The sequence below is a fragment of the Diceros bicornis genome, chromosome 34 (genome assembly GCF_020826845.1).
Source record: "Diceros bicornis minor isolate mBicDic1 chromosome 34, mDicBic1.mat.cur, whole genome shotgun sequence".
NCBI lineage: Eukaryota > Metazoa > Chordata > Mammalia > Perissodactyla > Rhinocerotidae > Diceros > Diceros bicornis.
The window spans coordinates 33,145,801-33,171,309 of NC_080773.1; the positions used below are offsets into that span (position 1 = coordinate 33,145,801).

The following is a 25,509-nucleotide window of genomic DNA, read 5'->3' on the forward strand; positions in this document are numbered from 1 at the left end:
CTGGAACAGAGATTCTCTGCCTGGTGAACTCCTATTCAGCCTTCCCGGTCCAACTCAAACACCCACTCTGGGGAAGCCTGCCCTCATCCCCCAGGTTAGTATCCCAGCATCCCCTTCTCCACTTTGTCCCCCACCTCCTGCCAGGGGTCCAGCCATGCAGAACTGGCTGCCTCCCAAACGTGCCACAGGCTTCCGGGCCACTCTTCATCCTGTGAGACGACAGCCTAAGTGGAAGCTTCCTACCCCTGCGCCACCCCCCATCACACACCCCTCCCACCCCCAAACCAGCTCCTTTCCCCTCTGGCCACCTGGTAACTTTTTCCCATGATCCGGCTGGTTCAGGACTGGTTTCCTCTGGGACCCACCCTCCTTGAGACTGGATGTTCCTCCAGCTTTGGGAAGAACGCCCTTTCCTCTTCCTCCGTGGCTCCTTCTGCTTCCCCAGAACGCCCAGTGCCAAGCTCCCTCGCCAGAATTCCCACCAGCCTCTCCCCCTGGAGCTCGGCTTCTACCTGAACCACAGGGCGACCTCCAAAACCAGACGGGATCAGAGACGCAGCCGTGGGCCGGCAGGAGCTCTGGTTCTCAGTCCCCACTTGGCCCCCCTCCTGCCTCGGTTTCCCTCTGCCACCAGGACACATGAGCTCTCCAGGACTCCTTCCCACCTCAACTCGTCCCTAGCCCCTGCTCACGTACCTCCCTCAGCTCCCCACGGCCATCAGGTAAAATCCAAGCACCAGCTCGCAGCCGAGGGCCTGCGGCCAGCCAGGCTCCCCAGCTTCTCGGGCACAGCGCTCTGCTTCACCCCCTTCCTGCTGCCAGGCATCAGTTCATGCTGTTCCTTCTGCACGAAACACCCTCGGCCCTCAAGGGTGTCCAATCGCCCATTAACCTCACGCCTGGTGCCCCAGCCCTCATTTCTAAAAGAGGAACCAGAGATGCAAGTGGTCCCCCAAACCTGCCTGCTCCAACCAGTTTTCCCTCCTCAGTAAACCCCCATGGCTGCCATCATCTAGGCTGCAAACTGGAATGCCTGTAGGAACCGGACACCTAACCCACGTGAGCAAGCCGGGCCTGAGCCCCACTCCTATTATAGTGCAACTTGTCAGATCATCCTAGTCCCAGAATCCAACCACTTCTCAACATCTCCACCACCGTCACCCTGGTCCAAGCCACCATCACCTCTTACTGGGATTACAGCAGTAGCCCTTTAGCCGGTCTCCCTGTTTCTGTCCCTCACCACCACCACTCTGCAGTCTATTCTCAATGCAGCAGCCAGAGGGACCTGTTAAAACCTAGGTCCCTCCTCACAGCTCAAGTCTTTACCAGGGCCACGTCCCTACATGGCCAGCCATTACCTCTCCAACCTCATCCCATGCTACTTCCCTCCAGCCACACTGGTTTCTTCCTGTGCCTCAACATATCAGGCACACTTCTACCCCAGGGCCTTTGCACGTGCTGTTCTCATCATCCAAAAGACTCTTCTCTCAAATACCTACATGGCTCATTCCCTGGCCCCTTCAAGTATCTGCCTGTGCCAGCTTTTCAGTGAGGCCTACCCTGACCACCCTGTACAAAGCACACCACACACGTGCTCACACACACACAGCAGCCTCCCTATCCCCTTCCCCTGCTTTTCCTCCATAGCACCACCCCCTGAAATACATTTATGTTATCACTGGATGCCTTATGCCTCTCCTCCTAAAACGTATGGGGTCTTTGCTGGTTTCATTCACTACTGTATCACCAACAGCTAGGACAGGGCCAGGCAAGTAGAATATGACCAAGAATGAATGAATAAATGAATGAATGCCCCATCTCAGAAGATGGCTCCTACTCAGCTGCAGCCAACTGTTACCGTGCAGGACTGAAGAGCTCACAACATCACAGCTTCCTATTTTTTCAGAGAACTCAAATTCCAGATTTCTATATGTGAATTACCCCAGATTTTAAATAGTAGCAATTGACTCCAATCTGTTTCGAAACCACTGACGGTTAAGACCCAAGTTCCCCAGCTTGAGATTCACAGCCCCGTCGTCCCCCTCGGCTGACCCTGCCCCAGCCCAAGCCACCCTGCGGTGAGCACGTCAGCCCCGGCTTTTCCTGAAGCCCCTTCCCACCCAGTGAGCACACAGCTACCCATCCCTCAGCACCCCACCCACACGGGCCCGTGTTTTGGTCACTGACACGCACGGGCCGAGCACAGAAGTGGCGCCCCACCTCCAGTGGGGGACCGTCATTGAGTGGCAACTTCACGACTTTTATTTGTGATGCCTGTGCTTTGTCTCGAAAATACCTTCTCCCCCTGCCCCGGACAGTGGGCGGGGAGGGGGCAGCAAAAAATAGAAGACATCCCTCCCTATTGCACACGGACCCTATATACAGGCCCTCCTGGCCGAGGCCGGCGGGACTCTTGGCACATTCTCGGATCCCTGTTCAGGAGCGGGAGGGGTGACTGGGGTGGCAACACACGTGAGGGGGCACCTCCGGGCGGCCACTCTGGTCCTGGCTACTGGTCCTGGCACTTCCTGGTCCTCGGTGCCTTCCTGGTCCCACCTCCAGCCCTGGTCCCCCCTCAGCAACATCCCTCTACCTGGCTCACCTCCTGCCTCCATCTTGGCCTTGGATGGCCCCCTTTGGCTCCTGGGGACCCTGTACTCCTCTCAGTCTGGAGGTCCCCAGGGGAGGTTATGGCTTCTCAGAGACTCCCTGGGAGCCCTGGCACTCGTGTTCACACAGGAAAGGGGTGCGTGTGGCGGAAGCAGCTGTATAAATACGGGTGCAGGGAAGGCCCTCCTCCAGAGTCACTTGGAGAGTTTGCTGATGACGCGGATCAGGGCTGCGTTCTCATCCTTGAGCCGCTGGTTGTCAGCCCGGAGGTCCGACAGGGCCTGTGGGATGGGACAGGGTCAGCTGGGTGGTCCTGGGCAGGCTGAACCCACTGCCCACCCTCGCCCACTGCCCACAGTGCCCCATTAAGATTCACCTTCAGCTCCTCCTCCAGCTCAGCTGCCTTTCGCTCCAGGGCCCTGCGCTCCTGGAATAAACAGGGGAAGGTGAGGGCCAAAGATCAAGTAATGCTGAGAAAGGTGGGGAAGGTCAGAGGGCATGTTAGAAGGCCTGTGTGGCCCTCTTCACCCACCCCCGCATGGGCGTGTAAGGCTGGAGACACATCTGGCCCCACTCCAGGTGCCCCTACTCACGAATCTCTCCAGCTCCAGAAGGGCCGGCCTCTCTGCAAAGCGCTCCTGCCTCTGGTGAAGACGGAAAAAGCACAGGGGTCAGAGAAACGTCCAAACTGCAGTGGCCAAGAAGGGGCAACCAGCAGGGCAGGGAGGGGGAAGGCAATCCAGGCTCCAGGCTGGCCCCGACCTCGCTGCCCACTGCTCGACACCACCAGCCTTGCCGCTCGTCACTCAAGCCCCGCCCCCAGAAGACCGGGCCCGCCCCCAGGCCCTCCCCTTGCTGCTGAGGATCCGCCTCCCAGGGGCCCGAGCCCCGCCCCCCAGATGGCAGACCCCACCCCCCCAGATGGCAGAGCCCAGCTCAGACCCCACCCCTCGTTGCCAGGGCTCCCCCACCCAGGGGTCCTGAGCCCCGCACTGGCATGTTCCGGCCACCTCCAGGGCCTTGGCATCCTCACCTGCGTGGCACCCTCACCTGCGTGGCGCGCTCCAGCTCCACCTTGAGCTGCGCCAGCCGCAGCGTGGTCTCGGTCAGGGCCTCGCGAAGTCGCTCGTTCTCAGTGCGCAGCTCTGCGTACAGCTGGGGGCACCGGGAGGAGGGAGACGGGTCAGGCCTGCCAGCCCGGGACGCGGCGCCTTCGCGGGGAGGGGCCAGCTGTGGCGCAGGGAGGCGGGGAAGGCGGGCTGCGGGGGTCGGGCAGGCAGAGCCACTGCACAGGAGGCAGGAGGGCAGGTATGCAAAGGCCGACTCGTGGGGCTTAGTTTTGGCACCGATCGTGGGGCAGGATCGCGAACCTTCCTGAAGCCTTCGTCTGGCTCTTCCGATTCTGGCGCGGGTTCGGGGTTGAGATCCCGCTGCCTGCGGGATGAGGGGGCGCCCTCGAGAGTGCTGGGGTGGAGGCAGAGTAGGGCGTCAGGGGGCACGCCCCACGGCCCTACAGACAACGCAAACCCTTTCCTGCCCGCCTGGTACCTGGATTCCGGGCTGGGGTCCACCGGCTCTGCCTCCTCCCCCTGTGGGCGGAGGTGGGGTTCAGCCAGATGCGGTAGGGGACACTGGCCCGCCCCCAGTCCCAGCTCGCCCCCTGCCCCCACCCTCACCTCCGCTGGCCCCCTCCGCTCCTTGCCGACTTTGCGGTGCTCCCTGGAGGTCTGTGGTCCCTGACCCTGCCCGTTGGGCGCCTCTGCTGGGGGAGGGGCAGAAATCAGCCCAGGCACCTGGGGAGGGGCCCCTCTCTGCGGTGTCAGGGTCCCTGGGCCCCAGACCCTAGGAAACCAGGAAGACTATAGCGGGAAGGATCAGGTGGGCCACAAGGACAACCTCCCAGAGACCAGACCTCACCTCTCCAGGAAGGGCCATCAGAATTCTCGACCCCAGGGACTCGGGGCCTCCGGGAAGGGTCCTGCGGGAGAGGGGCAGGGGGTCAGAGGAGTAGGGTCTTGTACCACCCACTGCCCGGTCACCTGACCCCTCTCACCAGGCTCTGCAGGCACGACTTCTCTGGCTCTGGGGCCTTCCCTGCGGCCTTCTCTGCTTCTTTCAGGTCAGTTAGAGTCACACCCTGGCATGGAGAGGGGGCAGACAACCGCCCAGGGACTCAGGACCCAGCCCCTTCAGGACCTGAGTCCAGGCCCCCAGCCCCTCCTCCCTCAGACCCGGGAATCCAGGCTCCCAGCCCCCTCCTCCCCCCAAGACCTGGGAGTCCAGGCTCCCAGGCCCTCCTCCCTCAGACCCAGGAGTTCAGGCTCCCAGCCCCACCTCCCCCAGACCCGGGAGTCCAGGCCCCCAGCCCCCTCCTCCCTCTGACCCAGGAGTCCAGCCCCTCATCCTATGCCCCACACCTGTGTGGACCTCCGAGACTGGCGCATGAGGCGAGAGCGAGCTTTTCGCTGGGATTCAGACTCCTCATCCCGCACAGGCATCTGGTAGGACCTGAGTGAAGGGCCTCTGACCTCAAGGAGGGTTCTTTGTCCCCATCCCATGGTTGACAGCCTTAGGGGAGTCAGGGACTTCAACTCCCAGCTGACCCTGGGACAAACTCTCCCTTAGGAGCCCCACCCAAGGCCCCAGGGACTTCTGGGTAATGTAGTTTTCTGCCAGCTGGGGAGACAACAGCTTCTGGCCCCTGGCCTCCTCACCTCCGGCGGTCCCGGGAGTCTGCTGGGGGCGCTGCAGAGGCTGCGGGGACATTTGGCTTCACTGGGGATTCAGGCTGTGGAATCCTGGAGGGAGGACTGGCGTTATCCAAGGGAGGAGACCTGCAGATCTCAGACCTGTATGGATTCAATCATTCAGCAAATATTACTCAAGCTTGCATTATGTGGCTGGCACTAGAGATACAGCAGTGAGCAAAAGAAATATCTCTGCTCTGACAAGTCAAATCTAAGCAGAAAGATGCAAAATAAACTATAACCATCAAGAGATTAGCACATCATATAACATGTCAGGAGGATAAGTACCTCGGAGAAAAGAAACAAGGACCTGATACGGCAGGGGCCCCATCAGAACCCTGCCATGTGAGCAAGTGGTCACGGTGGGCCTCATGGGGAAGCTGGCATTTAAACACAGACCTGGGGGAGGGAGGCAGCAAGCCCCGAAGGTGTGAGGGGGGCTGGAGCACAGGCCCTGGGTGGGGGTGTGCCCGTGAGAGGGACTGTAGGAGACAGGGGAGAGGGGCCACAGGAGCCCAGATCCCTGAGGCCTTGGAAGTGTTGCTGTTAGCGTTTACTTGAGGCAGCAAAAGGGAAACTGAGGCAGATTTGGGGTCAGGACGGGGGCGGAACAAGTGGAGGGACCAGACCCCAGAAAGAAAATGGACTTGTTTAGGACCACGCTGACAAGGTTGGGACCCAGAGCTGCCTCCCACCCCGAGGGACCCTTGGTACTCACAGAGCGCAGGGCTCGGGCACCTTCTGGGAGGGGGTGGGGGTAATTCGGGCAAGACGGGGCTCCCTGGCCTGTGGAAAGAGGAGAGGAGGGGAGGGGGGTATTCTCCTCCACTAGGCAGGGCCTGTTCCCCTGCCCCTCACCCCACTCACCTGAGTGGAGGTCCCTTCCAGCCGTGAGGAAGAAGCTGAGCGCTGCAGCCCAGCCCCGGGGGTGCCCTCGGCCCCCCACCTGTCTGCGGGACCCAGGGCACCAGAGCTCCCCGTCTTCAAGAGGCCAAAGCGCCTCGAGAAGGGGACCTCTTCGGGGCGCTGCGGGAGAGAAAGGTCTCAGTTATGGAGACAGGGTCTCTCTTCTCAGAGACTTCCAATGTTACCTCCAGAAGGACCACAACAAACTACAATTCCCATCAGCCCCCATGGCAGGAGCAGCCAAAAAAGGCAGTCACTTGTTCCAGAGGATTCTGGGAACTGTAGTCTTTACCCTAGCTACCCCGCCGAGAGGTTACAGGCTCCATGGCTTCCCTCCCCCACTACCCCAGGCCAGCATGGCCTCTGAGGCATCCAGACTCACCGTAGGGCTCTTAGGGCTGTGGGGCGGTGGGGAGGAGACTCCATTCAGGGTTGTGGATTCTGTAGGGGGTGGCTCTATGGTATAGAAAGACGGGACAGGTCACAAGAATATGCCAGCTGCCTCTGAGAACCAGCCCCTCCTCCCTCGGACCCTGGAGTCTGGGCCCCCAGGCCCTCCTCTCCAGATTCAGGAGCAGAGACCCTGGCCCCTCACCTGTGGGGCCTTCTTCTCCCTCATCCTCGTCCCGGATGGGGGGCCCCCTTGCCCCCCCGGGCCGGCGCTCCTTGGACAGGTCCTGGAGGGAGATCTTCTCACGGCTGCTCAGACGACACACGGAGCTCCTGGTGGGAAGGGAGGGCGTTGGGGTCCAAGCCCTGGGGAACCTCCAGCCCCTCTACCCGCCCAGGCTCCCCACGTACCGTCGGTGTTTGCTGCCGGAGGGCACCTGGGGCTCCTGGCCCCTGTTCTGGGAGGCTTCCTTTTGGTTCCGCAGCTGCAAGAAGGGAAGAGGGCTGCTGGGGAGGGCAGAACGTGCAGGCTCCTCCTGGGTTCCACGTCCCCAACATTGAGAGCTTATGCACTGGTCATGCCTTGTGTGGGTGCTCTGACTACAGGGAGCTCAGTTCCTGGGGTGGGCACGGAGGGTCTGTGGACTCATTCGAGTTTTCCTACAGATGGCCACACAGCGTCTGAAGGAGGCAGTGCCCTGGGTCTCCTGTGCGAGTCCCCATATGCTCCCGCTACTGACCTGTTCTCAAGGCCACCTCCCAGCTTCCCCATCTCTGGTCTCGTCCCCAGAGGGGTCTCTCTACCTCCCACGGGCGACCTGCTCAAACTTCTCCCCGACCCCTAGGCACACCCAGACACTGGACCAGCAGCCCTTCCTCCTCCCTCACTGCACACTCTCAGGCACAACCGAGCTTGGTGGCACCAGGTGAGGGTTCCCAGCCTGGCGAGTTTTCACACCTCCCAGCCTGTGCAGTGTGCCCAGCAAGGAGTGCCAGCCATCCCCGCCCCTCCTAGCAACCCCCGAGTGCTGGAGGACCCATCTCATCCAGAAAGCGTTCCCAGATGCCTCAGGCAGAGAGAGGCACACACCTCATCTGTGCTCCCACCTGCCGAGAGCTGACCCTGCCTCGCCTACTAAAAATCCCCCAGGACTCCCATCACCATCACCTCACGCTGCTCCGCAGCCTGGCGCTAAAGGCCCTTCAGGGTCTGCCCCTCTCCCACGCCCTGCCTCACACTCCCCTCTGGGCACCACGTATGTTCCCACCCCCTAGTCTTTGCCTGTGCTGTTCCCTCACCCCGCATGCCTGCCCCGGGTCTGGGACACTGTCCTGAGTCCACCAAGCCAGAACCAGGACCTTTTCTCCTGAGTCTGTCACCCTCGACATTGCCACAGCCGACCTTTAACAGAGGGGTCTGTCTCTGCCTACCTGCCACTCACCGGAAGCTCCAGGTAGAGGGCCAGGCCCCCAAGAGGCCCCAGGAGATGTTTCTTACTACCCAGGAGCACTTACTGTACGCCAGGCAGGGTTCTAAATGCTCTTGTTCAGTAACACATATACTCCTCACAACATCATATATACTCTACACAACAGCATGCATGACCCCTCATAAAGCAAAGTACGTACACTACTATCCCCATTTTACAGATGAAGAAACTGAGGCCCAGAGAGGTTAAGTGACCAGCCCAAGCTCGCACAGCAAATCCATGGCAGAGCCAGGATTCAGAGCCTGAGTCCACGCTGTTCACCCCTTCACTCCACGTGTTTCCGGCAACCAAGCCTGGCCTGGTGCTGGCTGGGGGCATCCCAGGGTGACAAGGCCCAGCCCAGCCGACAGACTACCCCCGTCTGCATCCCAAGGTCCGTCTGGGCCCCACACCGTGCCTCCTCCGACTGCCCGGCTGTGCCCTCCTCATGGCCCTCCATGGGGTCTCAGTCACCAGCTGGAGGAGCAGGTCCCCAAGGCAGTGGGCGTCGGGGGGTTGGGGGACAAGGAGGCCCTCCCTCCCCAGCCTCTGAGGTGCTGACAGGAGGGCAGGGAGCCTCTGAGACTCACGTCCTCCTGCTTCTGGGCCAGCTCCTCCAACAGGCTCAGCACCTCCTCGTCAGCCAGGTCACACGGACGCTGCCCCTGGGTGGGGGAGGCGGAGGGGCAGATGATGGAGAAGGTGCGGGGCCCTCCCTGCCCCGCCCCTGCCAGGGTCCGGGCGCCCCGGCCCTCACCGCGTGGGTCAGTGAGTCCATGCCCCCACCGTGCTCGGCCAGCAGGCGGCAGGCGTCCTCCACGCCCCAGTGGGCCGCCGCGTGCAGGGGGGTCCAGCCGTCCCCATCCCGGAGCTCTGGGTCATAGCCAGCCTGAAGGAGCAGCCTGAGGGCCAGAGAGGCTCAGGGTCAAGGACCAAGACAAGGGTTCTGGGCCAAGGGCTGATATCGGCCGGCCGTGCTGTGGCAGCGGTACCAGCCGTGACGTACTGGAACGATCCTGGGCCCGGTGGTAAAGAGCCACTGCCCTGAGCCCCTCCCCACAAGTGACCCCCTCTGCCACCAGCTTTCACCCCTCCCCTGGCCCAGCAGCTGGCCTCTGGAACCCTGCTCCTTGTATCTGCAGGGGTCAACTCTTTTGACGTGAGCCCCCGAGGAGAGGGGGTGGGGGCTCCCCCAGCCCCCAAGCCTATGAGAAGGATGAGCCCCCAGAAGGGGCGGCGTCGAGGCAGCAGTGTCCTGGGAAGCGGGCTGGCCTAGAGCAGTGATTCTCAACTGGCACGGTGCTGCCCGCCAGGAGACATGTGGCAGTGTCTGGGGACGTTTCCGGCTGTCACCACTTAGGCGTGGGTGCCAGCAACACCTAGTGGGATAGTGCCAAGGACGCTGCTAAACATCCTACAGCGCAGAGAACGGCCCCACAGCAAAGAATGATCCGGTCCAAAATGCACTAGCGCCAAGGCTGAGAAACGCTGGCTTAACGACTCTGTTCCGGGAGATAATCACCACCTTAGACCGCGGGATCTGGGGGAAGGCAGGGTGAGAGGCCGGGGCAATTCTGCACACTCGGCCCAGGGCAGACGTGCCTGCCTTTAGAGCTGGCTTAAGTTCCTTGTCAGTGAGAAAGAGCAAAGCGAGCTGGGAAACGATGGAGATGCAAGACCTCAGAAAGACCCTTTAAAACAAAAGGTCCTGCGTAGCCCCGCTGACTCGCCACACCTTCCCCCGAGCTCACTCTGCTCCACCGCGCTGGGTGTCCCACTATCCCCCAGGTGCGCTCGCCTCGCGCCCTGCCTCGCTGCTCTCTCCCTGGTGGGCGTGTGTCCTTGGGGTGTCACAGCGTTTCACACAGCTACCCCTTCTCAGCACAGCCACCACCTCCTCATCTCATGGAGACCCCCAAATCTCACGGGGTCCCCTCCCCCGCCACACTCGCCTTCTCCCATCACCCTGTTTACATCCTTCCAGGCCAGTGGTTCTCAACCAGGAGCCACGCTGACCCCAGGGGGACACGTGGCAATGTCCCGCGACCGTTCGGTTGTCATGACCGGCATCTAGGGGGCAGAGGTCAGGATGCGATGAACAGGACGCCCCCCAGAGTTATCTGTCCCCACGTCACTGGTGTGGAGGCTGCGAGCCCCACTCTAAGCACTGAGGGCCGTCTGTGTGAACTGCTTCCTTGGTCCCTTGTCTGTTTGTCCCCCCACGAGGCTGGGAGCTGCACACGAGATCGGTCTCATTTGCCGCCGTATCCCCAGCCCCTAGAAGACTGCCTGGCATACAGCAGGTGCTCAGTAAGTAAGTGGTGGGTGAATGATGTCAAACAAATGTATACCTCTACTCTGCCACTTCTCTTTAATGAGGAGAACACCAGTTATGTTCTCTTAAACACGCAGTCAATAGACTTGGCTGTAAACACAAACCCACACTAAGGGCAGGAATGAAGTTACGATCCGTGAATATTTCTAAGCCCACAGCGTTTCAGTTCTGAGGCAGAGAATGAGGCTGCCCACAAATATCGACTCTCCTTCTCCCTTTAATAATAGGTCCTGACTTTCACTGGACACGTTGCAACTGGCTGAAGAGGAATCTCCCAGTTTTTGTAGCTAGGAATGGCCAGGTGAGTAGGATCTGGCAAATGGGATGTCAGCCTTATGTGTGTGTGCCACTTCTGGATTATTCTTTTAAAAGGAACAGAATTTGCTCCCTTTGCCCTCTCCTCCTTCCTGCTGGCTGGGATGCAGATGCAATGGCAGGACACAAAGCAGCCACCTGAGATTTAGGGGTGAAGGCCATGGGCAGAAGAGGGCACGGCCTCCAGGGCTGGGCACATCACTGGGCCTGACCACTTACAGTATCCCAACCCCTTGCCACAGGGATCGGCTCTGGGACGGGCAGGTGCCTAAGGCAGCCTGTTAGACCCAGGAGTTCTGCTGGAACTATGGAGGACGAGGTGCTCTACTTCACAGCAGGTGAAGCAGCCAGGACATGAGCCTGGAGCTGTCAGGGGTCATCTTAAGCACCTCACTGGAAAACCTGCCTCAAAATTCAACACAGAGGGCAGCAGAGATGGAGGGATTCATCTTAACTCCATTTTCACACTAAAAATAAAGCGTAACATCACAAAAAAGAGAGAGGGAGGAATTAGAGAGAGCCGGGAGCCTGAGATGAGGACTGAAACCAACTACCCCAACAGAAAGGGGTGAGGCAGCCAAACACGGAGAAGACTGAGGTGAGAGTGACAGAAAGGGAATATGTACTCTAACAACCTAAAACATATATGCACTTGGGCCGGCCCCGTGACTTAGCGGTTAGGTGCGTGCACTCCGCTGCTGGCAGCCCGGGTTCAGATCCCGGGCGCGCACTGACGCACCACTTCTCCGGCCACGCTGGGGCCGCGTCCCACATACAGCAACTAGAGGGATGTGCAGCTATGACATACAACTATCTACTGGGGCTTTGGGGGAAAAATAAATAAATAAAATTATAAAAGATATATGCACCAAATAGCCTGGCCTTGAAATAGAAAACATAAAATTCAACAGAACCACAAGGAGAAACAGGAAAAATCCACAATCATAGCGGGATTCCTTAATCATTCCACAATCATTACCACACCTCTCACAGTAACTGACAGAATAAGCAGATGGGAAAAAAATCACTAAGGACAAAGAAGATTCAAATAGCACGACTACAGAGCTGACCTCATAACCTATATAGAACACTGTATTTGACAACACAGTTCTTTTCCAGCTTACACAGACTGGGATATAAAGCAAACCTCAAGGGAATTTCAGAAATCTGGAATCAGGGGCCAGCCCCGTGGCTTGGCAGTTAAGTGCGCGTGCTCCGCTACTGGCGGCCCGGGTTCGGATCCTGGGCGCGCACCAACCCACCGCTTCTCCGGGCATGCTGAGGCGGCGTCCCACATACAGCAACTAGAAGGATGTGCAACTATGACATACAACTATCCACTGGGGCTTTGGGGAGAAAAAGGGAGGAAAAAAAAAAAAAAGAAATCTGGAATCATACAGAACCGTCTCTGACCACCGTCAATTAAGCTGGGAAACGAGTATAACAAAATGATGACTGCAAAATCCCATGTATTTGGAAATTAAAGACGTATGTCTAAATAACCCCTGGGTCAAAGAAAGAATACTACAAGTTGGAAAATGTTTTAAACTGAATAACAATGAAAACTACACACCAAGACTTGTGTGTGCAGCTAAGGCTGTATTTAGAGGGAAATACATAACCTCAGGTACATAAACGAGAAAAGGCCAGGATGGACAAAATCCACAGGAAGGTGTAAGAGCACAAAAGAACCGACCAGCCCACTGCAAGGTGCAGGGGAAAAGGGAGGGTCTACGCCAGCCCAGCTCACCTCATCACTTCAATGTAGCCCTTAGCAGCGGCCACGTGCAGGGCAGAGGCCCCCGTGCGGGGGTGCCGGGCCTCTGGCATGGCGCCCCCGTTCAGCCAGCACCTTGTGTCGTGAAGCAGCAATTCCTCCTCAGCCCGTTTGGCTGCCTCCACATCCACACCTGGGAGGAGAGAAGGGGTAACAGGTGGACTCACCCCAAGGTCCAGGAAGCACAGGGCTGTGCCCCTGTGCCTTGCCCGGTCCCTCTCTGTGTGCTCCTCTGGGACTCAGAGGACTGGACTAGCTCAGTGACTTCCCAACCATGCTCTGTGCAGCCCAGGCTTCTGCTAAGGGTCTCCGAGTCACTGCTGGGAGTTAGGAGAATAGAGATCACCGGCCTTTTCCTGCTTCAACCAGAGCATCATCTTTATCATTACTTTTAGGTAGAAAATCTGAAGCTTATTGAGCAAATCCAGCATCTGATGACATCTAACACTTCCTATCGCTACCGATACAATCCGTGGCCCAGTGTCTGCATGCATTTTGTCACCACTGTCACTTTCACCACTCGTGAATAGGATAAACCAAGCAAACAGTCACTAAACAAAGCGTCCGTGTCACTGGGGCAACAGCCTCTCTCCTACCCAGGTGCCAATTTCTGTTCCCGGCTGCGCTATCACCCAGAACAATCTGCTAAGAGGCAAGCAAGCTTCCACATCAGTCAGTTTCACTGCATCCAAGTGGTTGCACAGAACACTGTACTGCATTTACAGACGCAAAAAAACAAGTTATGACTTTAAATTAAATATAAGTTGAGTTTGGATCAAAACAGGCAGCTTTGTTGAGGCTGGATTATCTACTGACTGTCACTGAGAGTCTGTATTTTGCATGCTATAAACTATTGAGACAGGAGTCGAAATCATGGTCTTTCCTAGAGAATATTCGATCTTTCTCCTGGGAAGTTTATTTTTGTCTTTTTTTTTTAGGAAGATTGGCCCTGGGCTAACATCCGTGCCCATCTTCCTCTACATTAGACATGGGACACTGCCACAGCACGGCTTGATAAATGGTGCGTGGGTCCGCGCCCGGGATCTGAACCTGCGAACCCTGGGCCTCCAAAGTGGAGCACGCACTTAACCACTACGCCACCAGGCCGGCCGCTCATCTATTATTTTTTCAACTGTGAAATTTCTCACTTATCAAAGTGCTGTATGGAGCTGAGCTGTCCTGCTCAGTAGCCACCAGCCACATGAGCTACTGAGCAGCTGAAATGTAGCCAGTCCGAACTGAGATGTGTCGTCAATGTAAACTACAAGCTGGATTTCAAAGGATGAAGAAAACTGTGTAGCAGCTCATGAATAGTTTTTTTAATATTGATTACATATGGGAATGATAATGTTTTGGATATACGGGGTTAAATAAAATATATTACTATAGTTAATTTCACTTTTCTCCTTTTTTAAATGCATTACTTGAAAATTTTCAATCACACTTGTGCCTCACACTGGACACACTGGCAAAGAACCCCATGTACCACCACTGGGCTTGAACAATTAAAATATGACAGAGACAACAGAGGCCCCCGTGTGACCCTCGCTGATCTCATCCCGCTCCCTGCGGCCCCCGAGGTAACCACCATCACAAGTTTGCTTTCATCCACGTGTATTTTGTTATATCCTTGCTACATATAGTATTGTAAACTTCTGCCCTAAAGCTATCCATGGGGTCCCCTCAGACTGAGCTGGCGTTAGCCTCCCCTTGCAGGACCAAATCCGTTCAGGTCCAGGCTGCGCGTTGGCGCCACCTGGTGGCACCTGAGCACCCGGGCCTACGCACCAATGGGATCACCTCTGGGTCTCCCGGCTGCGGGGACTGGACGGTGGCAGCTCTTCCGGGAATGTCTGCTTGGTTAGGGCCCATCCTGCGAGCCCAGGCTGGGGTGGAGAGGCCGAGCCCAGGCTGGGGTGGAGAGGCCGGGAGGGAGCTGGGGACTCAGGGACCTGCCCCCCCTCCCCCTCCCCCACTTCCTTAAAGGGAACCACCTGCATTCAATTCTATTCGGGCTGAATGGGCCTTACTTCAGGGAGGGGAAGGGTGGAGTTTACTGACTTTTCATTCAGCAACCAGTCAGTCCTCTTGGGCATGTTTACACGCGTCCTGCAGTTTGCTTTTTGTTGAGATTTGCCTGTGTTTATTAACAGCTCTTGATGGGGGTTGGCAAAGTACAGCCTGTGGGTGCAGGCCACCTGTTTGGTTTTTCACTTTTTTTGTGGTGGTGGTGGTAAAATAAAGACAACATAGAATTTACCAATTTCCCTATTTTAAAATGGAAATTCAGTGGCACTTAGGACCTTCACAATGTTGTGCAACCATCCAGCCTATCTAGTTCCTAAACTTTTTCATCTCCCCAAACCGAAACCCATTAAGCAGTCACTCCCGGGACCGCCCTCCTCCAGGCCCTGGCAACCACCAATCTACTTCCCGTCACTATGGATTTGCCTATTCTGGAAGGCCACCTTTGTTTGTAAATAAAGTTTTATAGGAACATGGCCCTGCCCACTCATTTACATATCATCCCTGGCTGTCTTCCCCACTACTGCAGCAGGGTGGAGTGGTCTAGAGTACTTGCAACATGACAGTACGTCCTTCAAAGCCTACAATACTTACTGTCCAGACCTTCACAGAAGAAGTTGCCCGAACCCCTGCTTAGACCCCTAATTTATCCGTTCTCCCTTTGGCGTAGGCCCCAACCTCTCACAACCGCAAACAATACTGTGATGAAGATTCTTGTCTGCGGGTGGGAGAGCCTCTCTCGGGTGACCTAGGAGTGGAACAGCCAGGACACGGGGAACGTGGATCATCAGCTATAGTCCATGATGTCCAGCTGTTTCCCCAAGTGGCTGTGATCGCCAACATTCCGCCAGCCAGAAATAACAGTGCCCATCGCTCCAGCCCCGCCAGCCTGGAGCTGTCGAGTGTCTGTGCCGCCTGTCTTGGAGAGGAACTCCCCCTCGTCCATCTGTCTTGGATGTGGGCATTCCAAGTGGGATTGCTTCAAATGTTTCAGAAACACTTCAAGTTTCCTTCCCGCCCAGCTCCAGGTCCCTCTGGGTCCAACCACAGCCTTTCTGAGCAAAGTGGCCAGAGGGTCCTGTCCACGCAGGACAGTGTTTCGACTGTGTCCCTGAGGGCTGTCCCTGAGGCCTGGGCTGTGGGAACAGCATCTGTAGGGGAGTTGTTGCTTGGACTTGCTGGCATCCGTTCTCCCTCCTTCATAACATCTTCATTTTCCTCAAGGCTGCTTTCACCCCATGTGGTTCTGATGTGACTGAGCCCACAGCCTGGCTCCATGGGTGGCCACATCACCGGGCCTGGCCATCCCCCTTGCCACAGTGATTGGCTCGGGGGCTGGCTTGTGACCAAGGTGGACCAATGAGCGTCACACAGAGGATTGTGGCTGGGACTATTGAGGAAACCTAGTTCTAGTTCGGCTGAGATATCAGCCTGCACTGTTGAGAGCCATGCTAAGTACCTCATTGAGAGAACCTGCGTAAGAATGAAGCCAAGGGGCCGGCCCCACGGCTTAGCGGTTAAGTGTGCGCGCTCCGCTACTTGCGGCCCGGGTTCAGATCCAGGGCGCACACCGAAGCACTGCTTCTCCGGCCATGCTGAGGCCGCGTCCCACATACACCAACTAGAAGGATGTGCAGCTATGACATACAACTAGCTACTGGGGCTTTGGGGGAAAAAATAAATAAATAAATAAAATTATATAAAAAAAAAGGAATGAAGCCAATGCCGAGCTGAGCAGAGTTCAGCAGAGTAGAGTTCAGCAGAGTGACGTAGAGATGACTTTGACTTTGTTTGTGCCCCTGGACCAAACTGTGCCTGAAGTCCATATAACTCCTAGACCTCAGTTACATAAGCCCATAAATTGTCTTTCTTTTTCAAAACTGTTGTAAAATACACATAAAATTTACCATCTTAACCATTTCTAAGTGCACAGTTCAGTAGTGTTAAGTACATTCACACTGTCATGCAATCCATCATCCATCTCCAGAACTCTCTTCATCTTGCAAAACTGAAATTCAATACCCACTAAATAACAACTCCTCATTCTCCCCTCCCCCCAGCCCCTGGTAACCACTACTCTACTTTCTGTCTCTGTGAATTTGACTAAAATAGTCAAATTCCTCATATAAGTAGAATCACAGTATTTGCATTTTTTGTGCCTGACTTATTTCACTGAGCACAATGTCCTCCAGGTTCATCCATGCTGTGGCATGTGTCAGAATCTCCTTCCTGTTTAAGGCTGAACCTTATGCACGTACCACACACCGTCCATTCATCCGTCGATGGACATCTGGACTGCTTCTACCTTTCTGCTACTGTGAATAATGCTACTGTGAACGTGGGTGCATAAATCGCCTCTCTGGCCTGAGCCAGGCTGCAATGGGTTTCTGGTACCTGCAGAGTTGTGCCTATGTCAGCAGCTGAGCCAAGAGGACCAGAGGCCTTCCAGCTGGACGAGAGGTGTGCCCCGGGTAACTGCTGAGCAGATTAGATCCTCTCAACGAACAGCAGACTCGGAGAGAGAAACAGCAAGTGAGGCGGGGCGGTGAAGCGGCCCAAGAAACAGGAAGCCGAGCATGAGGCAGCGTCCACAGTGAGCACGCCTCCCTTCCTGGAGGCCCCGGCCTCCGTCCACCTCCATCACTGGCACTGTCTTCGCTCCAGGCCCTGCTGTTGGCGGCTGCCAGGGTTACATTGTAGCCGGCACCCATCTGGACGCCCAGCATGCTTGGGGGTTCTCTGTCCTCTAGACATGTGTCCCTCATGCCCTCCTTGCCGCTGGTGCAGCCTGAGACCCAGGTTCTGCTGCCCACACTCCGCTGGGGCGTCCACGTGAAGGCGAGTGTCATGGAGACGTGTCAGCAGAGGCCCTGGGAATCCAGAAGAGCAGGTGCAGCGGTGTCCCCCACAGCAGTGCAGCCGAGGGTCTTTCCAGTGGTTTCCTTTGTGCCTGGCTGGCCCTACAAGCCAATATCCCCCTAACCTTCTCCTCGCCCCACAGAAGGGGAACATGCACCCCTTTGAGAAGCTGATGCGAGCTATGGGCGATTCCTGTAGAAAAATGCAGAATGTCTGAGAGCTCAGGGACCCCCTGGTGACCATTCTTGTGTCCCCAGGATCTGGGGGCTCCAGGTGGAGACCCACAGAAGCAGCCTCCAAGCATCGCCCTGCAGACTGCTTTTTAATCACAAAGGGAGGAAGACGTCTTCCCGTAGAGCATACAGCCACCCGGCCGATGTCCCCGAAAGCAGCTCAAGGTTAACATCACCAGTAACCAGTAATGGGGCAGACAGACTGCGCCTGTCTCCCGGAGTGACATACTGACAAGTTCCTGCCAAAAATGCAGAACTCAATCTCATCGTGAAAGAACAGCCACGTCCAAGCCGAGGGTCGCTGTGAGGAAAACAAGGGAGGGAGAGGAAGCGAGGACTGTTCCAGACGCAGGGAGACCCGGGAGACGTGAGAACCAAGCGCAGGGCGAGAGAGGGGGAGGCTAGAACATCTCATGGGTCACAGGGGTCCTGACACCGACAGGAGAGTAATGATGCTACATCCCCATGTGGTTATCAGTGTCCTTGTGCTGGGAGACACCGGCTCCAGTGTCTGCTAAACGTTCTCAAAATGGTTCAGGAAAGGGCCGGACCCCTGGCTTAGCGGTTAAGTGCGCGCGCTCCGCTCCTGGCGGCCCAGGTTCAGATCCCGGGTGCGCACCAACGCACCGCTCCTCCGGCCATGCTGAGGCCGCGTCCCACATACAGCAACTAGAAGGATGTGCAGCTATGACATACAACTATCTACTGGGGCTTTGCGGGGAGAAATAAATAAAAATAAAATCTTTAAAAAAAAAAATGGTTCAGGAAAGAGAGAAGGGAGCGAGGGAGGGAGAGAAGGAGGGAGAGAAAGAAAAATAAAAAGGGAAAGCAGGGAAGAAAAGGAAGGAAGGAAAGAAACAAAGAGGAGTATTTATGTGGGGCGGGATGGGGGGGGCGCACACAAGTGTGCCAAAAAGCTGAAAACTTTGAGTTTTTGAGTCTATACCGTGTGACCTCATTTAAATGAGATGTCCAAAACAGGCAAATCCATAGGGACAGCAAGCTGCCGGGTGGTTTCCTAGGGTTGAGGGGACGGGGAGCGGGCTGAGGGTGAAGGGGTGCGGGGTGTCTTTTGGGGTGATCAAAGTCATCTAAAGTGGATGAGGTGATGGATGCACACCACGGTGGAGACTCACAGAACCCCTGGGCCATACCCTTCCGAAGGGCGAAGTGTGCGGACGGAGTTACGTCTCCATGAAGCTGCTATCAACCCCTGCTGCGCCTCAGCGAGGCTCACGCGGTGCTCGCTGAACCACAGGCACCGCTGTTCTCTAGGTCTGAAGGTTTTCAAAACAAAAGGTGAAGGAGGAGGGAGAAAAGCCCAGGGCTGCCCTTGCTTTACTCACCCCCCTACTCTAACTGAGGCAGGGGGCCAGACTCCCGGCACCTCCATGAGCCCCGCCAGTGCCTCTGCACCCCGCATGGCTCTCTCACCTGACCTGCCGAGGCCAGGCCCTTAGCCTTTCCATCCAGGCCGGCCGCAAGGCAACAAGAGCCAAGCCGGGACTGTGGGCGTCACCCCAGACTCCCCGTATCCATCTTTCATCATTTACTTCCTACATGGTCCTCCAGACCTGCGGCCCCACGCTCACACCTTTTCTTTTTTCTTTTTTTTGAGGAAGATCGGCCCTGACCTAACATCTGCCAACCCTCCTCTTTTTTTGTTGTTGTAGAGGAAGACTGGCCCTGGGCTAACATCCGTGCCCATCTTCCTCCACTTTATATGGGATGCCACCACAGCCTGGCCTGACAAGTGGTGCGTCGGTGAGCGCCCGGGATCCAAACTGGCGAACCTTGGGCCACCACAGCAGAGCGCACGCACTCAACCGCTCGCGCCACCAGGCTGGCCCACGCTCACACCTTTTCATCCACCGCCTCACTGAGCCCGGACCCCCACCCCGCGAGGCAGTGCTGCCGCCATCCTCACTCTGTGAACAAGCCAGTCACCCGCACAGCCAGGATGCAAACCCAGAAGGTCGGACTCCAGAAGCCACACTCGTGACCCAGGGCTCCGGTGGGGTCCCGAGGGTGTCACACAGCCCCAGAGACCCGATGACGCCACTACACGTCCCCCACCCAACCTGCCCCCGCGTCCTCTGCTTCCCGGGCAGTCAGAATACAGCCCTCCCCACGCGCCCTGCGTGTCAGCAGGTCCTAGGTGGCTATTTTTAGTGTGACGGGGGAGGTGGTCACAAGCCCCTCTGAGAATCTGCTAGAAGCAACATATGCTCTCCCTAGAAAGAAGAACATGGCCAGACAGAGTTTTGGAGGGTCCAGGACCCCTAGGGTGCAGTGATCCTGAGCATGGGGAGACCAGTCCCCTAGAAGCCGCTGCATTCCTCCACTGCCCCCTCAGCACACACTCCCAAGAAGACTTGCAGTGGGCGTCCCTGCAATCTCACCTAACAGACGCCCGGATGAGCCCCCCAACTCCTCCCCTGCATTTCCTCAGTTACTTGGACAGTGAAATGATGATTCAGATCAATACCAGTTTGATTTCTTATTCTGTGCCCAGCAGTGGCACAGGCCCTTTATCCAATTACTCACGTGATGTTCCAAGCAACCCTGGGGAGGTACTTAGCCCCCATTTCTCAGGTAAGGAAACTGAGGCTCAGAGAGAGTCAAGAGTCCCAGGGAATGGGGGGCCGGCCTCTGAGCCCCAGCACTCTGCTCCCCAAGCTCTAGACCTCGAGGACACGGGGAGGAGGACCCCCCCACGCCCCACCGCAGCAGCACCCAGAGGCCCACCTCGGTGGGCGATCTCCGCCTTCAGCAGCCCCTCCATGGCATCAGACTCGGCCAGGTCCAGGGGCAGGTCCCCATCGCTGTTGACAGCGGCGATGTTGGCCCCGTGGCTCAGGAGGTACCTGGGGGTCGGGGGAGGTCAGGGCTGAGGGATCTGAGCCCCAGCCCCCACTGGGTCCTGCCCACTCTCCCCCCGCCTCACCTGGCAATGTCCAGGTAACCACAGGAGGCAGCCACGTGCAGGGGTGTCCAGCCCTCGTTGTCCGCCTGGTTCACTGTGGCGCCCTGCTCCACCAGGAAGCGGACCACCTCCAGGTTCTCATCGATGCACGCCTGGGGGCGGGGGACAGGGCTGTCAGCCCTCACCTCGTCCAGACATGGCACGTCCAGCAAGGCAGGACTCCGGACAGGGACCAGGAGAGAGATCCAGGGGCCAAGTGGCCGGGACATTCAAGGAAAAGACACTAAAGGCCCTGCGGTAGGCCCTGGAAGGCACCAGCCTGGCCCTTGGACACCCCTCTACCACGTGGCTGTTTAAGACTCCCCTGGCTTCCCAATGGTTAGGTCAGCCGAGCATCCAGAGCTCGGTGGAGACCATTGAGAGGCTCCCAGCTCCCTGCAAACAGGAAGTGGACACAGAAGAAAGAGAGGCCTCACACCCAGGTGTGGGAATCCTGGTGCTCAATAGATGTGACATAGCCCACAGTCCCCACCGACAGGACGGGGATTCTGGTGCTGAACCTAAGGCAGAGGCCCAGCCCCTCCTCCTCAGACCCAACAGATACTCTCCAGGAACTGACCGTGGCCCTGCCTTGCACCCTGAGGGGAGACAGCTGGGCCCCTGGGGCCCAAGGCTGTGCTGCAGGGCTGGTAAAGTCACAGATCCCTGGGAACGTGGGACAGAGGGAAGGAGGGTCCTGGGCAGGGCTCCTGAAGTGGGAGAGACGGCTACTAGCGTTTGCCCAGGGCCTGGGGCCCAAGGAGACGCAGCGCCGGCGCACTGAGGGCCTACTGTGCACAGGGCGCTGAGCCAAGGGGTTTCCCCAGGCCATCTTCCCTCATCCTCCCGCTGTCAGGGTTCTAATTTATGGAGGAAGAATCAAAGCTCCGGGAGATAAAAGCCCTTGCTGAAGATGGCACAGCACGTGCAGGCGGAGAAAGGATTCAGCCCAGGGCACACGCAAACACTGCTGGGCACTGGGACCTGAGCGGGGTGGACCTGCACTCCTGGGTCCCCAGGCTAAATTAGCCCCCCACTCCCTCACCTCTCCAAAACTGCCCATCTGGAGAAGGGGGGAGGAAGCTACGAGGGCCAAGAGCATGAAGTCATGGAAACTCAGGCTGTGAGAGGGGGGCCACACGTGCCCTGGGAACGGGATGAACTCTGGGCTCCGTTTATTTCCACCCGGTTGTCATGGCGATGGGGGGGGCAAGGAGGGAGATGGGCCTTTCCCTTTCAAGGACCTGGCCCAGCACAGGCATCCATGTGAAAGATGCCTGAAGCCTGGGCACCAGGGATGCCAGAGTCCAGGGCCCCAGCCCCTCCTCCCTCAGACCCAGAAGCCCAGATCCCCAGCCCCACCTCCCTCAGACCCAGGAGTCCAGACCCCCAGCCCCTCCTCCCTCAGACCCAGGAGACCAGACCCCCAGCCCCTCCTCCTTCAGACAGGGGAGTCCAGACCCCCAGCCCCTCCTCCCTCAGACCCAGGAGTCCAGACCCCCAGGTCCTCCTCCCTCAGATCCAGGAGACCAGACCCCCAGCCCCTCCTCCCTCAGACCCAGGAGACCAGACCCCCAGCCCCTCCTCCTTCAGACAGGGGAGTCCAGACCCCCAACCCCTCCTCCCTCAGACCCAGGAGTCCAGACCCCCAGCCCCTCCTCCCTCAGACCCGGGAGTCCAGGATCCCACCTCCTCCTCCCTCAGACCTGGGAGTCCAGGCCCCCAACCCTCCCTGTTCAGACCTAAGAATCCTGGCTCCCAACCCTTCTACTCCAGACCGCAGACCCCCAGCCACTAACTCACAATGCAATTTCGGGGAGGGGAGAGAGTGTATCAGCCTCACCAAGTGGTTGGGGCTGAGGCTTGAGAACTCCTAGGGCCACAACCTGGGCAGGTGGCTGATGCCTGGCGACCGTTCTAGGCAGGACTGAGAACAGAAACCACAGGCCAGCACTCACTCAGATGGGGTGAGCCACCGTCCCAGTTTGCCCAGGACTGGGGATTTCCTGGGACCCGGGACTTTTAGTGCTAAAACCAGGCCAGTCGTAGGCAAACCAGCATGACTTGGTCACCCCACACCCAGGCCTGACCCAAACTCTAGCCGCCCTGCTTGCTGACCGTGTGACCTGAGACAGGAACTTCCCCTCTCTGAACCTCAGGCGCCCTAATCCTTCAGGCCTCCTGCAAAGCCCTGGAGAGTGAGTTTGTCAAGTGCTCGCCTCAAGAGATCCCACCTGAAATGGCAGCCTGACAGCCCAGGCTGGAGTCGCCTTTTGTGGGGTCTAGGCCAAGGGGGATGCTGGGGAATGGGGCTTGGCCTGAAGAAAAGGGAAGGTCCAGGGGAGCCAGGGGCAGGGAGGGTGGCGGAGGAAGAGAGACACTGGGGCCGAGGCCTCTCTCCTGGGCTTGCCAAGCTCTGAGACCCCGCGAGGCCTCAGAGAAGCAGGACCGTCCTCTGGGTGGAAGAAAACGTCCCAGAAAACACTGAAGCCTCTGGAGGGGCCAGGCCTTGGGGTGCGGAAAGAGAAAGCGGGGAGGGGCAGCACCGGGGCGCCCACTCCCCAACCTAATGCCTTCAGTGCTTCTTGAGGGAGTTTTCCACACACAAGGCCTCCCTCCTTCACCAGAGCCTGGCCAGGGAGGGACTGCCTACTGGCCCCATTTTTTAGGTTAGAAAACTGAGACACAGCGTGAAAAGACACTAATTCAAGCTCACAGAGCTGAGGAGCTGAGATCAGCACTACTATTTTCCTGAACTGCTCCTCTTCCTGGGGATCTGGGAAGTGGGCCTCCTCAAGCATGCCCCGCCCCCCTGCCAACCTCTCCCTCCTAGGGTCCTCTCCGGATCCATCAGGAACCAAACGCTAGGGGTTCTGGCAGGGAGGAGAGGACTGGGGACTGGCCTAGTATCGAGAGACTAGGAAGGCGATGGCCTCAGGGATAGGGGGAGAGGTGGGGATGGAGGCTCCTCTGTGGCCGGTCCTGGCTCTCGGAGTCCCATTGAGTGGTGGGGGTAGAGAAAAGCACCCAGAGTCTGAGAGAACCCTGGGGCAAAAGGTGGCCCTGGTCCTGGGACACAGGGACACTGGAGGCAACGATCAGGGTGTCTTGGAAAAGCACGGGCCCAAGCTGTGGACGGAGGGCACTAACAGGGTTCTAGAACCCTTGAAAATGGGACATAACAGGCACTAAGAGAGATCACACAGTCTATGGGATGGAGAAGCTGCCCAACTCCACAGAAGAAGAGGGTATCTGGGCAGAGAAAGCAAGACGACCAGAGGGTAGAGAGGTGGCCCAAACCAGGAAGAGGTGGGTGCTTTGAGGTTGCCCACAAAAAAGGGTGACGACGCAGGCCTAGCTGAGGGAAGGGCAGAGAGGGGAAGAGAAGGAGGTGCCTGGAGAAGGAGAAACATCCCTGAGAAAAGGCCCATGGTGGGAGGCAAGAGGTGGCACAGGCCCAGAAGAATTAAGAGTGCATGGGGTGGAAGGAGGTGGGGTAGGCAGCAGGAGATGACCCAGACCTGGGAAGCATCCATTTCAAGGGTACAGAACCTAGAAGGCAGTGGCTCAAGAAAGACATCCTGAGACAGCAACAGATGGCACAGACCAAGGGTGAGAAGGAGTGGGGAGAAGAAGGAACCTGAAAGAAGTGGCAAGGAAGGATCTGGACAAGCCAAAGAGGTGGCCCAGACCAGAGACCAGTGGAGGAAGAAGCACAGGCCCAGGAAAGAGGAGAACGCATCTCAGTGAAAGTGGTACCCGCCTGGAAGGGGGAAACAGCAGGCCAGAGGAGATACGAGTGCTGCCGAAAGAGGTGGCAGGGGCAGAGCTCGAAGAAGTGGCACGGACTCAGGAAACAGGCGGCAGCATTAGGTGGCAGAATAGAGGCGGCACCGGCGGAGGCGGCACAGACGAGACTAGTAAAGGGCGCTCAGGGTCAGAAGACGGCAGCGCGAAGCGACAACGACCAGGACCAGTGAGATGGACCGGACGGAGGCCATCAGCAATGGCTCGGGTCCAGGGAGAGGGCAGCGCTGGATGGCAAAGGCCAAGGCCAGGTCAAGTGGCTCACGAATGGAAGAGCGGAGCTCGAGGTGGGTGGGATGGGAAAGGGTGCTCGGAGAGGGGATCAGCACAGGATGGCAAGGACCGGGGCCGGCCTCGACGGCGCACACCAGTTCCGGCAACGGTGCCTCCGGACCGGGGAGGGACGGTGCTCGAGGGGGCGCAGACCCAGGTCGGATCAGGGCCCGGAAGGGGCCGGGGGCGCTGACCTGGTGCAGGGCGCTGATGCCATCGGCGTTAGTGGAGTCGAGCACGGCGCGGGCGGGCGGCGGGGCGGCGGGGTCGGGCTCGGCGCCGGGGCTGGGGTCCGCCGCGCGCAGCATCAGGCGCGCCTCGTCCAGGTCGCCGCCCGCGCAGGCCGCCAGGAACTCGGCGGCGCGCTCGAAGCGCACGGTGCGGGCGCGCCGCTCCCCGGGGCCCGGCTCGGCGCCCGCCCGCGCCCCCCACTGCCGCAGCTGCTCCCGCCGCCGCTCGCGGGCCGCCGCCGCCGCCGCCCCCGGGCCCGCCCCCGGGCCGTCCTCGCCCGACATCGCGCCGCCCGCCCGCCCCGCGAGCGAGCGAGCTAGCGCCGACCACCGAGCAGCCACCGCCGCCCGCCCGCCCCGGGGCCGCCGGGAACTGCCGCTCTCCCCGCCCCGCCCGAGGCTCCGCCGGTCCGGCGCGCCGACGTCACCACGCCGCCCCGGGGCGCGCTGGGAAATGGAGTCTATAAGCGGAAGTTGCTAATGACAACATTTTCGGCCTCGCTCTGCTCCGAGGCACAGTGGGAAATCTGCAGATCCGAGGCGTCAAACTGAAATCTCCTGCTTAATG

General features: G+C 58.3%; 1 protein-coding gene across 4 annotated transcripts; it reads right to left on the reverse strand.

The window, feature by feature from the left end:
- Positions 1-2,239: 2,239 nt before the first annotated feature.
- On the reverse strand, positions 2,240-25,288 carry PPP1R12C (protein phosphatase 1 regulatory subunit 12C). 4 transcript variants are annotated; one of them, XM_058530284.1, is made up of 22 exons: positions 24,906-25,288; positions 20,614-20,744; positions 20,415-20,533; positions 12,523-12,682; positions 8,880-9,024; positions 8,713-8,787; positions 7,065-7,138; positions 6,859-6,986; positions 6,646-6,719; positions 6,225-6,383; positions 6,076-6,143; positions 5,325-5,459; positions 5,028-5,118; positions 4,664-4,747; positions 4,528-4,588; positions 4,287-4,369; positions 4,159-4,199; positions 3,981-4,074; positions 3,661-3,765; positions 3,204-3,254; positions 2,987-3,037; positions 2,240-2,891 (listed from the first exon to the last, which is right to left on the reverse strand). In XM_058530284.1, the coding sequence occupies exons 1-22, from the start codon at positions 25,224-25,226 to the stop codon at positions 2,805-2,807; spliced, it is 2,337 nt and encodes a 778-aa protein (XP_058386267.1). In that variant the 5' UTR covers positions 25,227-25,288; the 3' UTR covers positions 2,240-2,804. The 4 variants fall into 4 exon arrangements, with proteins under 4 accessions (XP_058386267.1, XP_058386268.1, XP_058386266.1 ...); XM_058530285.1 differs by having other exon boundaries at positions 3,981-4,044; positions 4,287-4,372; XM_058530283.1 differs by having other exon boundaries at positions 4,287-4,372.
- Positions 25,289-25,509: the final 221 nt, after the last annotated feature.